Source organism: Heteronotia binoei, chromosome 4, assembly GCF_032191835.1.
Source record: "Heteronotia binoei isolate CCM8104 ecotype False Entrance Well chromosome 4, APGP_CSIRO_Hbin_v1, whole genome shotgun sequence".
Taxonomy (NCBI): Eukaryota; Metazoa; Chordata; class Lepidosauria; order Squamata; family Gekkonidae; genus Heteronotia; species Heteronotia binoei.
The window spans coordinates 33,469,062-33,490,847 of NC_083226.1; the positions used below are offsets into that span (position 1 = coordinate 33,469,062).

At 41.0% G+C, this 21,786-nt stretch overlaps 1 protein-coding gene across 1 annotated transcript; it reads right to left on the bottom strand.

Moving 5' to 3' along the window:
* Positions 1 to 2,013: 2,013 nt before the first annotated feature.
* LPL (lipoprotein lipase) lies at positions 2,014 to 15,491 on the bottom strand. The gene is made up of 8 exons (XM_060237094.1): positions 15,295 to 15,491; positions 13,322 to 13,501; positions 12,673 to 12,784; positions 10,688 to 10,930; positions 8,343 to 8,582; positions 6,625 to 6,745; positions 4,592 to 4,774; positions 2,014 to 2,162 (listed from the first exon to the last, which is right to left on the bottom strand). The coding sequence occupies exons 1-8, from the start codon at positions 15,352 to 15,354 to the stop codon at positions 2,054 to 2,056; spliced, it is 1,248 nt and encodes a 415-aa protein (XP_060093077.1). The 5' UTR covers positions 15,355 to 15,491; the 3' UTR covers positions 2,014 to 2,053.
* Between the last annotated feature and the right edge of the window lie 6,295 nt (positions 15,492 to 21,786).

Genomic DNA, 21,786 nt, shown 5'->3' on the forward strand with positions numbered 1-21,786 from the left:
GAAGCATGGTTATGACATAGTTAGATTTCTCCATTCCTTTAATCAATTTAATAGAAGCCACTGAACTTCAGACATCAAAGGATGTAAAAACTCAAATCAGCGGAACAGGATGTCCTTTGATAACAGAACTGTCCAATGGTAGAATGTTTCAGAACTCTAGCCAGATTAAACACAGTCCAGACAGATGCCCAAACATGTAATTTTTAAACGAATTATACGGATTTTTCATAGAAATCAAGGAACTTTTGTTACAGCATAGCATTGTAAGTCAAATTAGTTGCTAGTACCACATCTGTCTTCATTTGGGAGAGGATTTTTATTTAGTTCATAAACTTGGCCAACGAGCTATTTTGTGTGCTTCAACAACCCTAAAAACTACCAGCTCTAGGTAAGAAAATCCATGTGTGGGCTTTACCATGAATTCCAAACTGCTGGATTAAGAGTGTGTCGGCTGCATATCTGAACACAGATGTTCTCCAGTCATGCTGCAGTACTTTCCATCAGATATCCAGACAGGATATGTATCGCCATGTACATTCTTGTAGGTTAACTAGTCACATGAGCCTTGAGTTGAAGGATGAAAGTCTCCAAAAGTAATTTAGAATGTTGACAGTATCACTGATAAACATTTCAATACATTCTGTGTTTAAAGGCCACGGCAGTGGTGCTTTTCCCATCTCCTCCAAAAACTGATCTTCTTTCACTTGTTATCCTTCTGAGAACTCAAGCACTGATTTTTCCTTCATGGACTTGCCCTCTACAAAGAAAATAAACACACACACATTAAGAATCCCAGTAGCTAACAATACTTTTATAAGATATTAGAATGATATGTTGGGCCTGTCTGTAAGGAACTGCTATTCTATGAATGGGTTAGAGATCTCTAATAAATAGTTTACAATGTCTTTGACAAGCTACAGATCGTTAGGGAAAACACAACAGTTAGAGGGGTACAATTCTGTATTACAGGTCTGTCCCTAGTGTCCTGCTGCCAAAGCACATATGATTTTTTAAAAAAACCTACCCCCCTCCAAACATCGCCATAAGGAAACACCTTCCCTTGATTTGTTGAATTTTGTGAACACCATGGCTGCAAGAGAAGCCAAGCATTTTGGGGACAATCAATTCCCAACTGACTCAGTATATGTACTTTGATTCTATCACACAAACGTAACAGTTATACAGGCAGAATGCAGAGTAGTCAAAGCATCAGGAGCAGAACAACATGTCACACTAGTCTGTCCCTGCTTCAGATGGACAGATATGGTCTGGGATTTTAATAATTCCCAGGCACACAGGAGCTCCTATTCAGATTGGGATCACACTGCACAGGGATAGAAGGCTTAAGCCTAGCCAGGATAATGACATGAGGGAGACATAAACCCTCCCTCCCTGCACACACCAGTCCCAATACAAAACAGGGCTCTGCACATCTGAGAATTAGGGAACTCCCAGACCATGTCATAAGAACATAAGAGAAACCACGTTGGATCAGGCCAATGGCCCACCCAGTACAACACTCTGTGTCACACAGTGGCCAAAAAAACCAGGTGCAATCAGGAGGTTCATCAGTGGGGTCAAGACACTAGAAGCCCTCCCACTGTTGCTCCTGCCTCAAACACCAAGAATTCAGAGCATCACTGCCCCTGACAAGAGAGTTCCATCAATAACCTGTGGCTAATAGCCATTGATGGACCTCTGCTCCATATGTTTATCCAATCCCCTCTTGAAGCTGTCTATGCTTGTAGCCACCACCACCTCATGTGGCAGTGAATTCCATGTGTTAATCACCCTTTGGGTGAAGAAGTACTTCCTTTTATTTGTTCTGACCTGACTGCTCAGCAATTTCATTGCGAGTCCACAAGTTCTTATACTGTAAGAAAGGGAGAAAAGTAATTCTTTCTCTACCTTCTCTATCTTTTAAACCTCTATCATGTCACACCTCAGTCGACATTTCTCCAAACTATGTCTATCAATGCAAACCAGGGAACGGAGCCTTGTGCAGTTATGCCTTCATTTCCCAATCCCAATATATGCAGCACCTACAAAATTCTTACCATGAATTTTCTTTAGCAGCATTTTTCCCAAGGCATCTCACAAATTCTGCAGCTCCTTGCCCTTTTCTGAGATAAGAAATTCCATTTCGGGAGCAGAACACCAACCTACACAATACACAAAGAATTACTGATTAGCTGAGCTGGAGGAGCTATTAAAACACAACATAGTGTTTTATCTCTCATTATTTAGTCTGTCTTAAAATGTAAATATAATAAAGATCTATTCAAAATGGAGAGAGATTAAAGTGCTGAAATTTAATAAAAGTATTCACAGAGCAATTTCAAGAACTACAGAGCATTAATTTACACCTCAATTATTTCATGGCATTAAAAGTTATCCTGGGTTATCATGTTTTCAAAAAAATTATATCAAACCATTCCCTGCAATAATGAAGTGGTCTGAGACTGTGTCAGTGATTAGAGACAGCAGCTGAGCCACCCACATTCAAGAGGAAGTTTTAGCATGCATGGGAAATTCCAAGGTATGCAGAAAAATGTGGCTTTCCTCTTTTGTACCCCAAAAGGTTTGAAAACCCAAAATACAGGCAAAATAAAGCCCACAGGTGATATCAGCCTTCACAGGCTAAACTGGAAAGAAGCAAGTTGGTCCTTGCTATTGTTCAGCCCAGAGGCTAATAGTTGGAGGGAAAATGTCCCCTAAGCGGTGCTGGAAGTAGGTGGGTAGGAGCAAGCTACTTACCTCCTGACACCCTCACACAAAGCAGCTAACTCATAGCTCTACAAGTAGGGTTGCTAACCTCCAGGCAGGGCCTGGAGATCTCCTGGAATTACAACTGATCTCCAGAATACAAAGATCAGTCCCCCTGGAGGAAATATCAGCTTTGAAAGGTAGCTTGCATAGCATTGAGTTCCTCTCCTACCCTGCCCTCCTTATGCTCTATTTCCAAATCTCCAGGAATTTCCCAAACCAGAGCTGGGAACCTGACTTGCAAAACTCAGGGCTGTAGCTTCCATAGAGTCCCTGGACCCTGCAACTGAGCTTTGCAAGAGTACAGGTCAGTGCTGTGTTATGTGAGAGGGGAAAATAAGAAAAGAACAGGCTGCTTCCCTCCCACCTCACTTCCCATCAATTGCAGTAGCTGCAACTTTCCTAACAAGAGTTGCAAAACTCACAGCTGGGAGGCTCAAAGCACAAAGCCTGAGTTTTGCTACACTCTGGGGTCATTCTCCATCAAGATTTCTGGGGGCCCGAGATGAAGGGTGAATGGCTCACCCTCCCCCTGCTGTCACCTCCCATCAAGAAAAAGCATTGGCATGAATTTACCCACAGCCTTGAGAAGCTGCCTCCACTCCCAGCTGTTTCCCGGCTTTCTAGTTCATAACCTGCAAAGCTCAGAAACTCAGCCCTATGGCGGAACTGCCCTAACAGAGCTGGTGCCCTAAGGGATAGTTTAGGAGCAAACTCAAAAACAGTTCACAATGTTTTGTTACAAGTCTGCATACTTTCTAAAGTACTAATATTATGCAGAGTAGACAACCCAGATTATTTCCTCCAGTTTAATCTAATATCCCACCTAAAACAGAGCATTTTAACTCAGTCCAGCATTCTCAAAAATGCCATCTGTAGACTATTCTATTTACACAATTACTACAATCAAACAGCAAAGGTTTGCTTGAGTGCACTATTGCAGGCTACAGATGGAGGGGAGGGGAGAGTGCATGGTTGAAGGCTTCCCTATCAGAGGGAGGACCCCTGGCACATACAAAACTAGCAACTCTGAGAAGACTAAACAGAGCCTTCTCTTTTATAGGCTTTTTTTCCATATGCAGGGAATTCATATTGAAAGACTGTCCACAGATCACTTTTGGTTCTCCTGCCCCAAGTCTCAAGTGGTACAACCCCAGAAAATTTTCACTGTCTACAGTGTAAACTCGCTTTGTTTATGATTAGCACAGTTGATTCCTTTCGTGAGAGAGCATCCTGCTCTTTTAACAGTTTCCTCGACTGGAAAAGAAAATCATACTATAAACTTTCCCCCCGTCATACAGCTGCAGTGACAGGAAATGTCTTTGCGTCAATGCAGCCCTTGAAAGATCCCTTGTGTAGAAAGGAACTTGTGAGCTCTCCTCTGCTCCTTCTTTGCTTCTTCTGGATACTCTAAAATAGCAGGGCTTTTTCTAAGAACCAACTAGGAGCATATAAGACTGCCTTATACTGCTTTGTGGACTTAAGTCTACACAAAATATTTTAAATTAAACAGAAGTTCAGGGCAGTGGCCCATCTAGAGAAGTACTGCCTACACTTGACAGGCTCTGCCTCTTCAAGGCCTTAAGGAAAGGCCTTGTCTAGCTCAGCTACCCAAGTTCCTTTAAAAAGAGATAGCTTTGTATTTTAATTCATTTGGTGGGGCCATCTGATGAAAGTACAGCATGCCCTTGTCTCAACGGCACCGACCCCTAAGTAAAATCAACATTACTACAAAGTAAAAATGCATACAAGCTCTGGAAAGTCATGAGGTGCAATCCTATCTCTCTCTTTTATAATCCCTGACAGCAACATCAAGCTTCCTTACTTTTTCTGAGTTTCTCCAGACTTGACTCTGACCCTCTGGATGGCAAACTCTGGTGTGTTCCACCAGTCTTTCAGGTTAAAAATAGAGTCTTTTTCCCATTCCAGCCTGACAATGAGTAGGTCTCCAATATCCACCGCAGTGTATATTAGAAAGGAAAAAGTTTTGTTTGTGGAGATCTCAGGCCTGTGAAAACAAATAAAAACTTATGCTTTGGGCATTGCTTCTTTGAAATCATATAAAAGTTCCATTACCTCCTTTAGTATATTCTTGGTTACTTTTTTCAACAGATATTAAAAAACTAAGGCTAGCTTACAGAATACAGTGTGCACATTCCCAAACATGTGTGAAGGAGCCACAGGTGTCACCAATCACCAATTCTACTCTGCGTCTTTGTTCGGTCATAACATTTGGCTTGTAGAGGATCACTTTTTCATTTCACTTTGTCTTCCCCCTGAGGAACGCAACTGGTATCTTAGCCAGGCAGAGGTAAGAAACACAGCCAGATGGTCAGACTTGTACATTAATCAAAATCATAGTTAAGGCTTCCTGTAGTCAACAAATCATGGCTTCAGATTGTGGTCTGATGTATCCTGATTTCCCATAGTTTGTGGGGTTGCTGCATTCAGGTGATCATACAAACCATTAACAAGTTTTGATTCTGCATACTATATCCAAGCTGAGCTAACTATGGTTTCACATAATGTACAAATGTGGACATCTTGGCTTGTTCTCCAGCTCTGCCTTTGCTGCAAAGCAAACTGGGATACCAGCTGGGAGCTCTGTGGGGGAAGAGTAAAGGCAAGGAAACGGGCAATTATCAAGGCAAAGCAGCATTTGAATGACTGCCTATGAACTGAATCTTGGTTTTACAAACTCATAGTGCTTTTTAAGCAAAACCATGGATTACCCAAGTTAGCACACATACATCCTTGTTGTACCCTTCCAGCAAGACATACTGAAAAGATTTCAAGAGGAAAACATTTAATTCCTTCCAACAAGTGTGTTTTGTATATGGAGGAAGTATGTATGGGGAAAGTGTTCAACAAGCAGGAGAGTGGATAGCAGAAGAACTATACAAAATTCCCAGCTAAGCCACAATTCCAGATGACCACCACCATTCTGTGTCTTGTCACTTGCTTCTAATACATGTCTGGGTTATACAGAATAGAAATTCGCACCCACTTTAAAATCTGATGACTAACATTTTTTATCTCAATTGGATGTTGGGGCAATCAGCTCTCTCAGGATGGAGATGATTGTGGAGGATTCAGAACAGAGCAATGAAAAGTCAGAACTAACGGTGTTGTATCAGTCAGAATAATACAATAACTTAATAAACTAAATTCTTCCATGTCCCCCTCCTCAATAAAAAGAAACAAATTGGGGGATATTTGTCCCCACAAAAAAGTGACACAAGATAAGGCCCTCGCTATTAATTTGCTATTACCGAATCCACAATTCTCACACAAAAAAGGCCCACAAACAATTCTAGACATTGTTATAATGTTTTATTGGCTCTTTGGTGATCGTTTTTGGACCTTGTTTATTTAACTGAAGGGGGAGGAGCATGGATTGTGCATTTCCCCTCACTTGGAAGCGATGACAAGGAGTACACAACTCTCATATTCTTCTTTCTTTGGTGCTTTGGTATATCATGAACAAAACTGATGCAAGGACCTTGCAAAAATATGCTTCCCTCATCACAATTTAGGAGGGAAAATAGGTGTCCAAATTGCCATATTTTCCATTTAAGTTTGTAGAAGCAGGCTCTAAATCTGTTTCCAAAGGATACACCTCTCCAAGAAAAGCAGCCACTTTCACAAACAGATGTCATTCTCAATCTTCGATCCGAAAGTAAGAAAGCTACTCTGAACATCAGCAATTTTGGACTAAAGCAAACTACAACTTACAAGAAATGCTAAAATCTCATTGACTTTATTTTAAAGTTTAAATTGGACTTGTTCCTCCTAGGTTCCAGGCAATTAAACTTTTCTGCCAAATAATACAAAAATATTGTTTATGCTGATACTTACATTGTGATTGAAATGTCCTTGCTTTCCCCATCAGTGCCATAAAGAGAGATAAGTAAGGGCTGGTTTGTCTTAGTCATGTTTTCCTTAGCAAAAAAATGGATCTTCACTTGGTAATGAAAGACTGAGCACAGAAAAGGATGAAGAGGGAGCAGACACACACAGAGAGAAAGACAAACAGAATTATTGGCAGTGCTCACAAAGAGACCAAAAATCTAGCAATTTTAAAAGTTTGGCATCAATCTATTAGCCTTCTTCAGGCAGAGTAATACTTTTGCATGCAAATCCTCAGTTTTGAAGTATTACTCAATAGAAACAAATCCATTATACAGTTTAACCAAAGACAGCAAACCTTCTCCAATCTTAGAATCTAAGCAGGTTCTCTGGAAAGGCTACATTTCCTAAATTAACTCTGATATGTTTAACAGTGTTTTCACTTTATCTTGTTTGTAGATGACTGGGGAAGGCAATGGCAAACCACCCCGTAAAAAGTCTGCCATGAAAACTTTATGAAAGTAACATCACCCCAGAGTCAGAAACGACTGGTGCTTGCACAGGGGACCTTTCCTTTCCATAATGACTGGGGAAGGCAATGGCAAACCACCCTGTAAAAAGTCTGCCAAGAAAATGTCATGATGTGACATCACTCCATGGGTTGGTAATGACTTGGTGCTTGCACCTTTACCTTGTACCTTTACATAATGGTGGTCTCTCATGCTGATTTCGCAAATGGACGTGGCACAATTATGTCCTTTTTTTCTCTTTCTCTCCACAGCTTATTACAAACATAGGACTGAAGAGACTATTTCCAATAATGTGCTCACTCAATCCAGTGCCACCAAAGAATATCTGAACACCTGCTTTCTGGAGGCAAAGTCCTGTAAACTGTATTTTTCCAGACAGGACTTTCCTGCATTGATTCCTGAATGTGCAAATCAGACCACCATGTATATAAACAAAACCTCAGCCTGCCGGGCTCATTTCCTTGATATTACCATCTGAAATACCCTGGACTGCTCTGTAGAGACTTCTCTTTTCTTAATCAAGCCTTTCTTGATGCTTATTCTGCATACTCTTCTGAGCTCAGTGTGGCACAACACTGATTATAACGTGAAAGCAAATTATTGAATTTCTTCCTCTACCAGCACCAAGAATTTTTATTTCAAGTAACTGTTTGTTTCTTATGCATTGTCACTTAAACTACCTCTCTTACTACACCTAGCTTTTGAAACTAGAGTTGCTAATGCCTGCTTGGAAAATTCCTGGAGACTGGGGGGAGGGGTGCCTATGGAGGACGGAGCTTGGAGAGGGAACTTGGCAAGGATGTGATGCCATAAAATATGCCCTCCCCAGCCACATTTTTCTCCAGGGGAACTGGACTCCAAAACCTGGAGATCAGCTGTAATTCAAGAGAATTCCAGGCTATACCTGGAGGTTGGCAACCCTACTTGAAATGGAAAGTTTTCTTAGGGGTGGGGTGGCAAGGGCATGATTCACCTGGAAGGTGTCCTGCATAAGCACCTTTAATATGAATGAGACCCATGCAAAAATACTTCCACGATTTCTATAAATGCCTATTCATTTCACCATTTGCTTGAGCAAGAGAGTTTCCTGCTGGATCATGCTCAAAGCCAACTGTGTTCTCCATGTTATAAAAAATGAGATAATTTCTGCTGATGTTTTGATCTCCAGCCAGCATTTTAGCTATCCAGTCATCTTACCTTTATAAGGTGCCCTCTCTCGTGTCTTCAGGTACATTCTGGTTTCCCTCCTGGTTCTCACTTGGTTGACTCTATAGCCCAGATTGTTGCAGCGATTCTTTCTGCAGCTCAAGCAGAGCCCCATTTCAAATGCTTCTTTGGACTTGCAGCGGTATGCCATAATTGGTTTCTTTTCATAGAGGGAATCGATGAAGAGGTGGATGGAACGTTCATGAGAGCATTTCACCAGCTGGTCAGCCTCTTTGAAGAAGAGGAAACAGTGGGTTTACATTTCCCAGTATATGGCTGCAATTCAGTACTGGACGTGTATTTAAGGAAGGATCTTTCTTTTTTTTTTAAGCAAGTCCAGTTTTTGTGCCAAAACTAAGCATTTTAATGGGGTAGAATTGTTGTATGAAAAACACCAGGACTGGGAGACTGCAGTCTTATTTAGCACCGTTGGGATGGAGCCAGTCACTCGGCTCAGAAAACTCTGAAACCTTCCTCTGGCCTTCACAATCTTGTGGAGGAGCCATTTAAGTTGGAGGTAGGGCTCCCTTCAGCCAAAGCAGCTGAATCTGTCCCACTGTTTCCCCTTGGCTGCTGGGGCTTCTCCAATACCCTCCCAACTGGCCCACCACTTCTTCAAGTCAGATGTGTGTTCCAACTGCCCACACAGGGAATGGGATGTTATCTTCACAGTGTAGAGATCCCTGTATCCAGGTAGGGCCTGGGGATCTCCTGGAATTACAGCTCATCCCTAGACTACAAAGAACAGTCTCCCTGGAGAACATGGCACTTCGGAGGTCAGGGCTTTTTTTGTAGTAGAAACTCCTTTGCATATTAGGCCACACTCCCCTGATGTAGCCAATCCTCCTGGAGCTTACACTAGACCCTGTAAGAAGAGCCCTGTAAACTCTTGGAGGATTGGCTATATATTACAAAAAAAGTCATATATGACACTATACCCCATTGAAGTCCCTGTCCTCCCCAGGCTCCACCCCCAAATCTCCAATAGTTTCCCAGCCTGGAGATGACAATGCTAGCAGTTAGTGGCTACATGACATCACAGAAGACAACTGAAGGCAATGAAAACAAATAAGCAAATGTTTCAAAGTGCAGAAAGTGGGAGTTCTTTTGGCAATGGATGTCAGATAGGGTCATCAACCTCCAGAACTATAGACTACAGAGATCTCCAGACTATAGAGGTCTCTGGAGAAAATGGCTATTTTGGAGGGTAAATTCTGTGGCATTATACCATGCTAAGGTTCCCCCAACACACACCCTCAACTTCAGCCCCAAATCTCCAGAAATTTCCTAACCTAGTGCTAGCAACCCTAGTGTTAGATCAGTTCTAACTTAAGGATGCATGTTGCTGCATACTACAAAGTAAAATGCATGAACTATAAATCGCACAAACATCGAAACAAATTATCAACTTATATACGGCCCTCAGTTTGGAAGACCTATTAATGACAGGACATTTTGGAGGTAATTAATTCATAGGGTTGTCATAAGTTAGAAGATACTTGATGGCATGTAACACACAGAGAAACACCATATTCTACCTCAGGGCCTATAATCCATTAAATATTCACAGATGAAATATTTTTTATTTGGTTTATGATGTATTACAGGGAAAAGGGTGATGGATCCTGTATCAAAATATGGCAGGTCTCTGTTTGCAGCTGACACGCTGGAGATGTGTGGGGAACATTGTGTGATGCATCTTCGTTGCAAGATATTAATGGCTACATGACTTCCCAGAGGGCAACTACAAGTTAGGGCAAGTGAAGGCAATGAAAACGAATCAGCAACCATTATGACATTATTGCTGTTATTTAATCCAGTGTTTTTTCCAAAGGGCTGTAAATTAGCTGGAAATCAAAGATATTCAGGTCAACTTGGAATCAGTGTGAACAAAAATCTTTATACACCAATGGGTTGAAATTAAATCAGAACAGTTTTCGGCTCAGCATTACGAAGAACGTCCTGACAGTTAGAGCAGTTCCTCAGTAGAACAGGCTTCCTTGGGAGGTGGTGGGCTCTCCTTCCTTGGAAGTTTTTAAACAGAGGCTAGATGGCAATCTGACAGCAATGCTGATCCTGTGAACTTAGGGGGAAGTACTTATAAATTTCCTGTATTGTGCAGGGTATTGGACTAGATGACCCTGGGGGTCCCTTCCAACTCTATGATTTTATGATTCAACTCAGTAGGTTCAAAACAGAAAAAGAAAGAAAAAGTTGTGCTTTTGTAAAGCATCTAAAATGGAAAAATAATTTTCAGTGGAGCCCATGCAATTTAGAAAACAGAAGCAGCCACTGGATTTCAATTACATTTATGCCATTCTGACATGAAAAATTACCTTGAAGCCCTTGAAACCCTTTTTCCGCAATCATCCGCAGTGTATCTGCTAGATTACAACCTGGTTGGAAGCTACCTCCATTAGGGTAGATGTCAATGTGCCCAACAGGCTTCTGTATCCCAATGCTGCGGTCTGGGGACCCTCTGGTGTAAGTGTGTAAGACATCTACAAAGACAGCATCGTCTGGGGAAAGGCGTCTGGTTTCATTGGCATATTCAAAGTTAGGTCCAGCAGGATCCAAACCTTTAAGGGAAGAGGGGGGCAGAAAATAAAATGATACCACTGCCTAGAAGCTAATTCTATATACTATTAAACATTTGTTTATTGAAATATTTATACTGCACTTTCCTTCATGGCTGAAGGAGGCTTAAAATTCCAAATTTAAAAACAAAGTACCAAAAAAACCCAACTACTCCCTCCCCAAAATGGTGGGCAGCCTACATCTCATTAAAAGCTTTAGTGAATGAAATGGCTTCTCAGTGCCTCCTAAAAAACCCTCATGATGGTGCCTTCCTCAAGGAACCGTTTCAATAGGGTGGGCGCTCCTACAGAAAAAGCACCGGCTCTGACGGAAGCCACCTGGATTATCTTAATAAGCAGGAGAGCCACCCACAGGAGGCCATCTAGGGAAGGACGACTCTTCAGATGTGTAGGCCATGAAGGGCTTTAACAGTCATAAACAGCACCTCGAACTGAATTCAGAAACAAAATGGCTGCCAGTGTAGCTGTTTTAAAATAGATGAGATTACCCACCCTGTTGGATAGCCACTGATAATAACTAGGCTGCCTATAATCACAAATGATTATTAAAAGCACAGCCTGTACTCCATTAAAGTAAATGGGCAAACTTTCCCATTTATATATTTTTTGCCCCCTGAATGTATCTCTTAATAGAGAATAGTGAGTAAATCTGAAAGCTGGTGTCTATTACATTCTTAACTCACAGGGAAATCCATGGAACATTAAACTGCTTACAAAAACTGGCCAGCAAGTACAACTGGGAGTTAGTGTGGCAGGTTTGTCAAAGCTATACTTGCATGAAGAATTCACTGAATCAGTGGACTACAGAGATTTCTCGATATTTAGGCCAATGAGAAACAAATGTCTTAAAGCATTAAAACCAAAGTTTCTCACACAAACCTAACGATATTACCAAAACAAGAAATAATGGAAAATGTACAATCCCTTGAATAAAAAAGCAGCCCACACACAGGTAATCAAAAATGGTTCACAAAGGCTTAAAAATCTTTAATCTTTTTTCCTAAATGTCAAGTAGCTCTTAGAGTTATAAGATTCAATTTCTTGCATTTGTACATGCTTTGCATAATTGTTTTCTGAAAGCCTCTGATTCCCAAGATGCCATTAAGTTCCTAAATGACAAGTACCCAATCTGAAATAAAAGCTCAGAATTGTCACCCAAATTTCTTTTTTGCATATATTTTTTTGCTTATTTTGTGTACCAGAACCTAATTTTACACAAAATACAATCCTCATGCCATAATGAAGGGGAAAGAAAGATTACTCAAACCAAGGGCTTCAAGTTGTTTTAAAAAACCCAAAACATGTAGATCTTCAAAACACAATACTTGCACAGCATCCTGAATAACAACACAGGCTGGGAGACACGTTATCCTCTGTGCCATTATACGGCAATTACCAATACAGTTAGTTCCATGCTAGATTCTTGTTGGGAAAAAGATGCAACAACTAGAGATGCCAGCTTCCAGGTAGGACCTGGGGATCCACGGGAATTACAGCTCATCTCCAGTTTGGAGAAAATGGATGCTTTGGAGGGTAGACACGATGATATTGTACCCCACTGAGGTGCCTCTCCTCCCCAGACTCTACCCACAAATCTCTAAAAGCTTCCCAGATAACCCTACCACTGCATGTCCTATCAGTGGCAAGAAGGAACCTGACAACCCTATGCAACATGGAATCATGAATTCTATCTCCCTGTCCCAATGGCATCAGGATTTGCTCACCAGTAATTCTGCTAATCTTCTTATTGGCCAGTTTTCCAGCAATTCCAGCAACATGAGCACCAAGGCTGTATCCCAGCAAATGGACATTGTTCAGGGAGTAGTCAAACTGCTCCTAAGAGCAAACATTTTAAAATTTATTTTAATCTCTGCAAGCAGTTTCAGTTTTGCATGTCTTATATAACAGCTAAACCTTGGTTTTCAAAGGCTGGGTTAGATCAAAAATCAACAACAAGTGAACTTATTGCATATTTATTTCTGGGATTTCTATCCTGCCAAGGCAGGTTACACCATGAATACATATACAATAAAATCATTAAATTCTCAATTAGCAATATATAGTAATTAAAACAACAATGATTAATTAAAGCTCAAGATGGTGGTAGTTCTTGGATCTGCACAACACATTCTAATAATCAGCTTCAAGTCATGTGTATTTCACACATGTAAACACATCCACTCAACTTATGCATATGTGCACACATACTGATATAATATCACAGAAACTAAAGTGATGGGGTTCAGCAAGAGCTGCACTGTGTGATTTTGCCAGTTTTCCAGTATACATATTCCACACAACAACTTTATGTGTTCTACCTCTGTAACTTTCTTCATTGTGCACTGTGCATTGTTTCTTGCTTACGATGCTTACCTCTATCCAGTTAACAAATGCGCCAACATCCTTCCCCACCACCTCTGTGTTACTAGCTGCTATCGTATAATGTTGGCTCGCGCGATCTAGCCAGTCAACAATGATGACATTAGAGTCCGGCTCCCTCTTATACAGCGCCTTCACTAGCTTGGGAACCCAGTTCTCAAACAAGCCAATTACCTTCAAGAAAAGAAAATAAACAATATTATTCTGTCCATGCCAAGGATGAAAATGAGTAGGCAAGGTACATATACAAGAATCAGTGCGGACTTTAAAGAAGTTTCCAAATAGAAATGCTGCTGAACAGCCCATATGACTGAGAAATACTAGGGCTTTTAAGATCCCTACCCATAGTTCTCCTGATATGTGTGGTTGCCGTGCTGAATGAACAATGGGCAATGTGCCAATTTACCAGGCACATACAGCATTAGTATGCATGAACTGGATTGTTTAGGATTCCCATTCATGCGTATCAAGGCTATACACGCTGTATTCTCATTCACGTGTATCAAGGCTATTCACGTTTATCAAGGATATACACAAATATTGTCCCTGTTCACATAACATAGCAACTATCCATACTGGAAGAATTTCAGGTAGCTTGCACTCCCATTACTTGCAGTTGGCAAGCTCCTGGTATACATGATTATAATATCTTAAAAAACCCTAGCAGTAGAGTATACCAGCATTCAGACAACATTCAAATTCACAGGATACAGACTTTGCAATGGTCATCGGCAGGGCTTTTCTTTTTAGCAAGAACTCCTTTGCATATTAGGCTACACCCCCCTGATGTAGCCAATCCTCCAACAGCTTACAGGACTCTTCTTACAGGGCCTACTGTAAGCTCTTGGAGGACTGGCTACATCAGAGGGGTGTAGCCTAATACGCAAAGGAGTTCCCAAATAGAAATGCTGCTGAACAGCCCATATGACTGAGAAATACCAGGGCTTTTAAGATCCCTACCCATGGTTCTCCTAATATGTGTGGTTGCTGTGAAACCTGAATCAGGGACTGAAACATCAGTTGCCAGGGACCAGAAGAGAATGAATGTACCACCACCATTTATCCCTAACATCTTATATGGACTGTTACTGCTCTAAACCCCATGAGTCTTGCCTATGAAATAGGATATAAGCGGAACAAATGGAAACTCTACATGCAGAGGCAACATAACCTGAAGACAAACGAAAGTTCCCAAATTTACTATTTCCTTGCCTGAGTCCAGTGCCACCTTTAAGACCAACAGAGTTTTATTCATGGCTGCCCACCTGAATCCACTTCCTTCCCTGTGAACTTTTTTGGGTATTTGGTTAATGCTATTTGGCTGGACCAGATGGCCCTTTGAACTGATTTCTCAACACCAATTTTTATTTTGCTGGGGAGATGGTGAAGCAGTAATTTTTAAAAAGAACTTTAAACCAAAGATCAATTGTTCTACCGAGCAAAAAGGAGGTATGATTTAAAAAAAAAATGCCAAAAGGCATAGAATGCCAGCTAGTTCTCACCCCTCCAGACAAGAACACCTCATCGCAAAGTAAGGGAAGTAATTATGCAGTTGTAATTATGTAGCAAGTTTACTGCCAGGCTACTACTCAGGTTAGCCCATTTGGGAAGTTATTACTCATAGGGTTTTGGGTTTGTTTTGGTAGCAGGAACCCCTTTGCATATTAGGCCACACTCCCTGATGTAGCCAATCCTCCAAAAGATTACAGTATAGGTCCTGTAAGAAAAGCCCTGTAAACCAGGGGTGGCCAACAGTAGCTCTCCAGATGTTTTTTTGCCTACAACTCCCATCAGCCCCAGCCAGCATGGCCAAAAAAACATCCAGAGAGCTACCATTGGCCACCCCTGCTGTAAACTCTTGGAGGATTGGCTATATCAAGGGCGTGTGGCCTAACATGCAAAGGTGTTCCTGCTACAAAAAAAGCCCTGATTACTGAAGTAACTGAAGAACTACCGTATCCTCTTACGTTCCATCCATGGATCACCACAAAGGTTTTACTTGTATGGTTGAAGTTGCATTGTGTCATAGTATTTTCTTGCCCAGGAACTAAGAAGCAGGTGTCTTCATAAGGCTGTTCAGGCTTCCTTAAAGAAAATTTGGTCTCAATGCCACTGAAGTCTCTCTTTTTCCCTGTAGCATCTCCTGAAGTGAAGACAGAATATTAACCATGAAAATTAAAATAGCTTGAAAGAAAGGAAACAGCACTAGCATGCTATCTATAGATACTATGCTGAGATGTAGCTTGCAGGAAAGGGTATGGGAGGACACCCAGATGCAAAGGAGTGTCCTGTATAGTTAGCAGTTATGTAGAAGAGGGAATTGGTACAAATGTGGCCAGGAATGTGTGCATATCTCCACAGGATGCAATGCTCACTGTCTGTCTCAGACCCTCCCACATCCTACATAAAGGAAGGCAGTGATCCAACAAACTTGTACTTGTTCCAAGTCCCAGGTAAAGAATACATAGCTAAAAAGATGCATGGAATTGAGAAGTCAAAGCTCCCTGTGGGTTTTTTTCCTTGAAAATGATATTGAAACCATAGTCCCTCTCTCCCCTTAGACCATGAATGTCCTGATTCCACCCTGTTCTCAGTGTCTGCCTTGGTGACGTCTTCTATCTCTATCATTCCTGCTATGTTTTTATGAGTAGTGACACCATTAACTATAATGGCATTGAGAATAATAGGATCCATTTATGCTGAGTTCCAGCCCAGTGCCCTTTTGACTACTTGATAAAAGACAAAGAGCTGGAACATGAATTAAGCATCGTGTTTGCAAAGAACTGGCTTAGTTTAGGCCATTCAATATGAGAAAGCCCTCAAACGGCAAACATGCATTTTGTGATTTATCCCATTCCCCCATGGCAGCCATTTTGTGGTGACATCCACTGCCTGTTCAAAAAAGTGCCCACAGGCTCAACATGGTTGCAGGCAATGGGTAAGAGTTTGGATGTGACTGAGATCAGTGAAACCTAAGTATATAAATCTTCACTCAATCATGAAGCACTGGGAGGACTTTGAGCAAGCCACCATCTCTCAGCCTAATTTACCTCACTCCCACACTTAGCACTGATTTAACCTCATCAGAACCAGCAAGCTTAAAATATGTTATTGTTAGATTGTACCTGTACATGTAAAGTAATAGGACTATCAAAGGTAATAGGAACGTCAACAAGACTCCTATATATTTTGCACTGAAGACCACATGAGGAAAAAAATTGCCATAACATGCTCAGAATATGAGGAACAACATTAGGGTGTTAAAAAAAAAAGTCCTGAAACCATGGTATCCGAAGAGGTTTTTACAAAATCCAGCAGCACTGAAGCACTTCAGAAAAATCACAAGAACACCCATGCCTGATACACATTTCTAATGGAGCACATTTTAATTAAGGACAAATGTCCTTTCAGGAGAAAATCAAGGTTGGCCACATAATCGTTAGCTTTTTATGATGCTTGGTCATGCAAGGTGTATTGTTTTCTTCAAGCACTTCTCCTGCCGTGTATAAGTGAAAAACAGCCAGTCACCTTTAAGGGATCAAGGTATGCCCTCAGGTACCACTGGGGTAGACGAGCCAGAACTGAATCAGCTCCACCCCTTCATCTGTGTCTCTCCACCTCACGTCATTCCCCTCTCCCACCCATCACCATGAGTTCTATTTCTTGTCAGGACCCAGATTTCAGTGAGAAATGGATTTTGTATATATAAAGTAAAATGACCTTGTGACTGTTTATTTTAGTAAATTACGTGAAATGATTATACTAACAAGCACAAAGCTTGGAAGTGCTTTGCGCTTTTTACATATGACTTTGGTGCAAGTATCTAGAAGTAAGTAAATGTTCTAGTGTGAGTGCCTGATGTAATCACATATTTAAATGGGGGGGGGGGGTTGCTCAATAGGAAAAGCCACAAACAGCTGTAACTAACTCAGACCTTACTCTGTTTCTATCAAATATTTATCCACTTTTTCGTCACACAGCAAAAAGTCAATACTGTTGAGTTGTTTGTCGAATTGTGAACTCAATTCTTTTCACAATTCTTTCCCATCAGGATTTCACAATGTTCTGAGAATCTGTTTGCAAACCGGTGTTCAGAATCAGCACAATCTTTGACAATCTTGAGAAAACAATCTTTGCATACGGTTGATGACCATTTTCAGACAAGGTTCTAAGAACGTGGGCTATTATTTTTGCTATTACTTTTTACCTATAACCCGCCCTTCCCTGGGTGGGTAACAACAATCAATCAGTACAGAGTTAAAATCAGATTAATCTAATAAAACAATAAAACATTCTAAAAAACAAACTCCAATTCTGCAGATGGTGGTGTCAGTTGCCTCCACTCCTCCCTTACATCTTCCAGCTAGTATAAAACAGATGACTCAACAGAAGTACCATCCTTCCATTTAATGTTAAGATACATATATAAGACACTGACTGCATCAACAGGATTGCAAATCCACTGACCATGGACACATTAAGAAGGTATTAAATCAGGCTGCCACTCAACCTAACTGACACAAGAAGCCACTACCCCCAGCAGACAGTTCTATACTTTTATGTTGAGTCTTATGGTGCATTCACACTGCACTAAATAATATGTATGAACATATATGAACATATGAAGCTGCCTCATACTGAACCAGACCCTTGGTCCATCCAAGTCAGTATTGTCTTCTCAGACTGGCAGCGGCTCTCCAGGGTCTCAAGCTGAGGATTTTCACACCTATTTGCCTGGACCCTTTTTGGGAGATGCCGGGGATTGAACCTGGGACCTTCTGCTTCCCAAGCAGATGCTCTACCACTGAGCCACCTTCCCTCCAATATGTTTTGCATCCGGACTTTTGCTATTCGTACACAGTAAAAATCCGGATGTAGAATGCATTATTTCTTATAGTGTGAACACACCATTACACTGCAACCCTAAGCACTCTTTTCTGGAAGTAACCCCCCCCCCTCCGCCCGAATATAACTGAGTAAGATTCTGAGTCAACCTACTTAGGATTGCTCCCTTAATTGCAAAGAAGCCAGCAACATGTGTGTGTGTGGGGGGGGGGGGGGAGGTGAGATTTCTGTTTAAAAGTCAATCCTGGCAATGTTTGCAAAATAAATCTGGCATCCAAGACTGTATTCTCTTGTTTGAAATCAATAGAACTTTGGCTCTCACTCACTTAAGTGCAAAGTTGCCAAATGGGTTTAAGAGGGATGTTTGGAAAGTGGGCAGAAGGAAGCAATTAAACTCAGTTATTTTCATGGATAGGAATCTCAGACGTTGGAAGCAACTTCTGCTTCCCTGCCATTGAAGTGAAGCTTTTCAGGGAGGCAGGTTCATCATACATGTCATGTCATCCATTTGTTAGGTCTAGCTCTAAATATATAATGAAGCTAATGGGCAATAGATTCAGGATGAACAAAGAACACTTTACTCAACAGAGTGATTAAAATGTGGAATTCAGTACCAGAATGTGTAGCGATAGGCTGATAGCCACAAGCATAGATGTCTTTAAAAGACAATTGGATAAATTGATGGAGGGATAGGTCCATCAGTGGCTACTAGCCAAGATGACTATTCCATGTTCAAAGGGAATAAACCTCTGAATACCAGGCAACACTGGGGGAAGGCCTTGGCCTCTATACCTTGTTGGCCCTCCAGAATACCTGATTAGCCACTGTATGAGACAGGATGCTGAACCAGATGGACATCTAAGTCTGATCCAGCAAGGCTCTTCTGATGTGTGAATACACACATTCATTCCAAGGACATGGTCCATATCTTTTGCACCATTAATGTTCACTGCCCGCTTTATGGAACTCCCTTCCAAGAAAAATGTATTCATTTCTACACCTCAATTGTCAGATGAAGACTTTTCTGTTCCAGTACACATTCCCAGGCTGATGCTGTTAAATTATGTGTTAGCACACTTATAATCTTGTTGTCTTTCAAATGGTAGTATTTTATTGCCTTCATCTGAATTCTGTGGCAATTTTTGTATTTTAGTACGGTCAGTTTCAATGATGACTCAGAGTACAGTTGAAAGACAAAAATGCTGTAAATAAATATAATGTTCTGAATTCATTGCCAATCTTTAAGAAACATAATTGAAGTTATTCTCAGACTGTATGAAATACAAATATTTACTTTACCCATCAAGGAAAGAAAAGCTCTCGTGACTGAATACGTTTTAAGTTAAACATCAACTCTTTGTTGATTCATCAGTTAATGGAAAGGCAAAGTTCTGAATGAAATAAAAGAAGCTTTCAATGACCACATGGAATATATACAGGAAACTTATAGTAAAGCTTTCTGGCCTTGGAAGGTGCCTGTTCCAAACAGGAAAGCAAACAAGGAAACCACACTGGCATTTTATGCATATCCTTTCCTTTACAATATTAACTCCAATGTCTTAAAATTATTTAAGCAATATTATGTGTTACTAGTCTGTGCCTAGGAATATAGTCTGATTTTTTTTTCATTGTGTAAGTGTTTCCTATGAATAGCTGCTTGCTAGCTAAACATATACATCAACTTGCTCTTATGCGGAATTGTGTAAGATTCTTATTAAAAATTCCATGGCGCCTTTGGATACATCAAATGCTTTATAAATATCAGGCTGCTAAGCAATGTTCCCTCTAAGTTGCGGAGTCTTGTGAGCAAAAATTCCACTTTGCTCACAAATGCTACTGGCATTAAAGTTGTGAGTTACTACATAAATTAACTTGCTCTGTGGCTATTTTTCCTGAGCAAGGACAAAAATGTGTGAGCCAGCTAAAAACATGTGAGTTAGCTCACACTAACTCATCTTAGAGGGAACACTGCTGCTAAGATCCACAAATACGCTGTGAGCCCAGTTACTTTTTGGGCTGCATTTTTACCTGTCCTCTATTTGTAACATTCTCCCCACACACAAACTTTTCTGTTGTGCACATAAATCAGCCTGGAGACTTTATAGTCCAATGCATCTGAAGAAGTGAAGTAAATTTTGTTCCTCTTTAAGGTGCCATTTAAATAATGCAGAGGAAGTCATTTCTTACCAAATTCAGTTATTTCTGGGAATGCTACCAACTGTTTAACAAGGCAAGGGAAGCACTGGGAGAGTGCAGAAAGGTGCCAATTTAAATTCTGGGAACAAACATACCCTATCTGCTCCCATGCAAACACTGGCCATGAGAACTGAACACTGCTCCTAGTATGATCACTGAATTGCACACTTCACTATATTAGTGCAATTTTTTTCTTTAAAATGCTAGCAATTAATTTAGTACCGAACATTCAAAGCTGCTCATGTGTAGCAATATCTCAGTTGAAGCACCTACCCTCAGTCATGATATAGCTCTAGCTATCACTGCGGTAACACTGGCAACTAAAACCCCATAGAATCTGTAACATAAGACACTCATAGTTCAGTGGCCATTTTCAGTAGGAAATCAGACGTTTCTGCCAGCTCTACTGTGCTTTCACATATCACAAAGCAGGTCCTCCTTTGCTACCCTATCACCAAGCCCAGAGCTTCACTGGGTTGATATGATAATATGAGAACATGCTTGATCTTTGATAAATGGGTCGTTTCCCCACTGCAATCCCCCGCCTATCTAACATATTCAGGAGGAAGAGCTGGCAAGACCATAAGTAGCTCAGGAAGTATAAGCGGTGACAAGGAGTGTTCCATGCCCAAGCATGTTATCTCCCTTGAATGTGAGTCTTAACCATAGCCAGGAAATTAGGCAGTGAGGTCCCACACATTTGTGATCTGAGCCATTCTTCTAGCCCACAGCATTAATTTCAAGAGCACAACAGGGGCCCAATTACATGCTACAGAGAAATACTGCCAAATGGGTATCCCCCACTGATGATCATGGATAACTTTCACATGTTTATGTCTGTGGGTCCCTGCTAAAGATTATCCATTGTCTGATGCTGATTCAGGCATTGTTTGACAGCTAGTGTTATGACAACCGAGAGATCACAGGGTACAAGTTTGTTGTTGGAATCTCACAAATATGCTGTATTTACATATCATACTGCTTTCTGTTCACCGACTGTATGAGCACATCCAAAACCCCACTCCAGTCCTGGTGCCCTAAGGCCTTCAATGAACTTGACTGGAAATGGATATCATGGGCACAGTTCCTATGCAGCACAAGTGGAACTGTTCTGCATAAATAGTAACTTTCCCTTTTCCTACTGGAACCAGGCAAGACCGGCTACATCACTGCCAGTCACACACCTATTAAAAGTGTGTGTCTTTGGGGGGTGGGGTTAGTCTTTCCATCTTACATCTGCAATCAAGGTAGTAAGATATGTTACCATTTTTTGGTGTGTGTGTCATTGAAGCCAATTTATGGTGACCCACACTATTAAGGTTTTCAAAGCAAGAGACATCCAGAGGTAGTTTGTTACTGCCTGCCTCCATGTAGCAACCCTGTTATTACCTTGGGGCAGGGCCGTAGCCAGGATTTTA

What these genes read in the sequence shown, in the direction of transcription:
- LPL (XM_060237094.1), bottom strand. Translation starts at nt 15,354, where the DNA reads ATGACACAATGCAACTTCAACCATACAAGTAAAACCTTTGTGGTGATC. An exon ending in TGGTGATCCATGGATGGAAC is followed by an intron (nt 13,502 to 15,294) that starts GTAAGAGGATAC and finishes CTTTTCTTGAAG; the next exon opens with GTAATTGGCTTGTTTGAGAA. An exon ending in AGGGTTTCAAGGGCTTCAAG is followed by an intron (nt 8,583 to 10,687) that starts GTAATTTTTCAT and finishes TCTTCTTCAAAG; the next exon opens with AGGCTGACCAGCTGGTGAAA.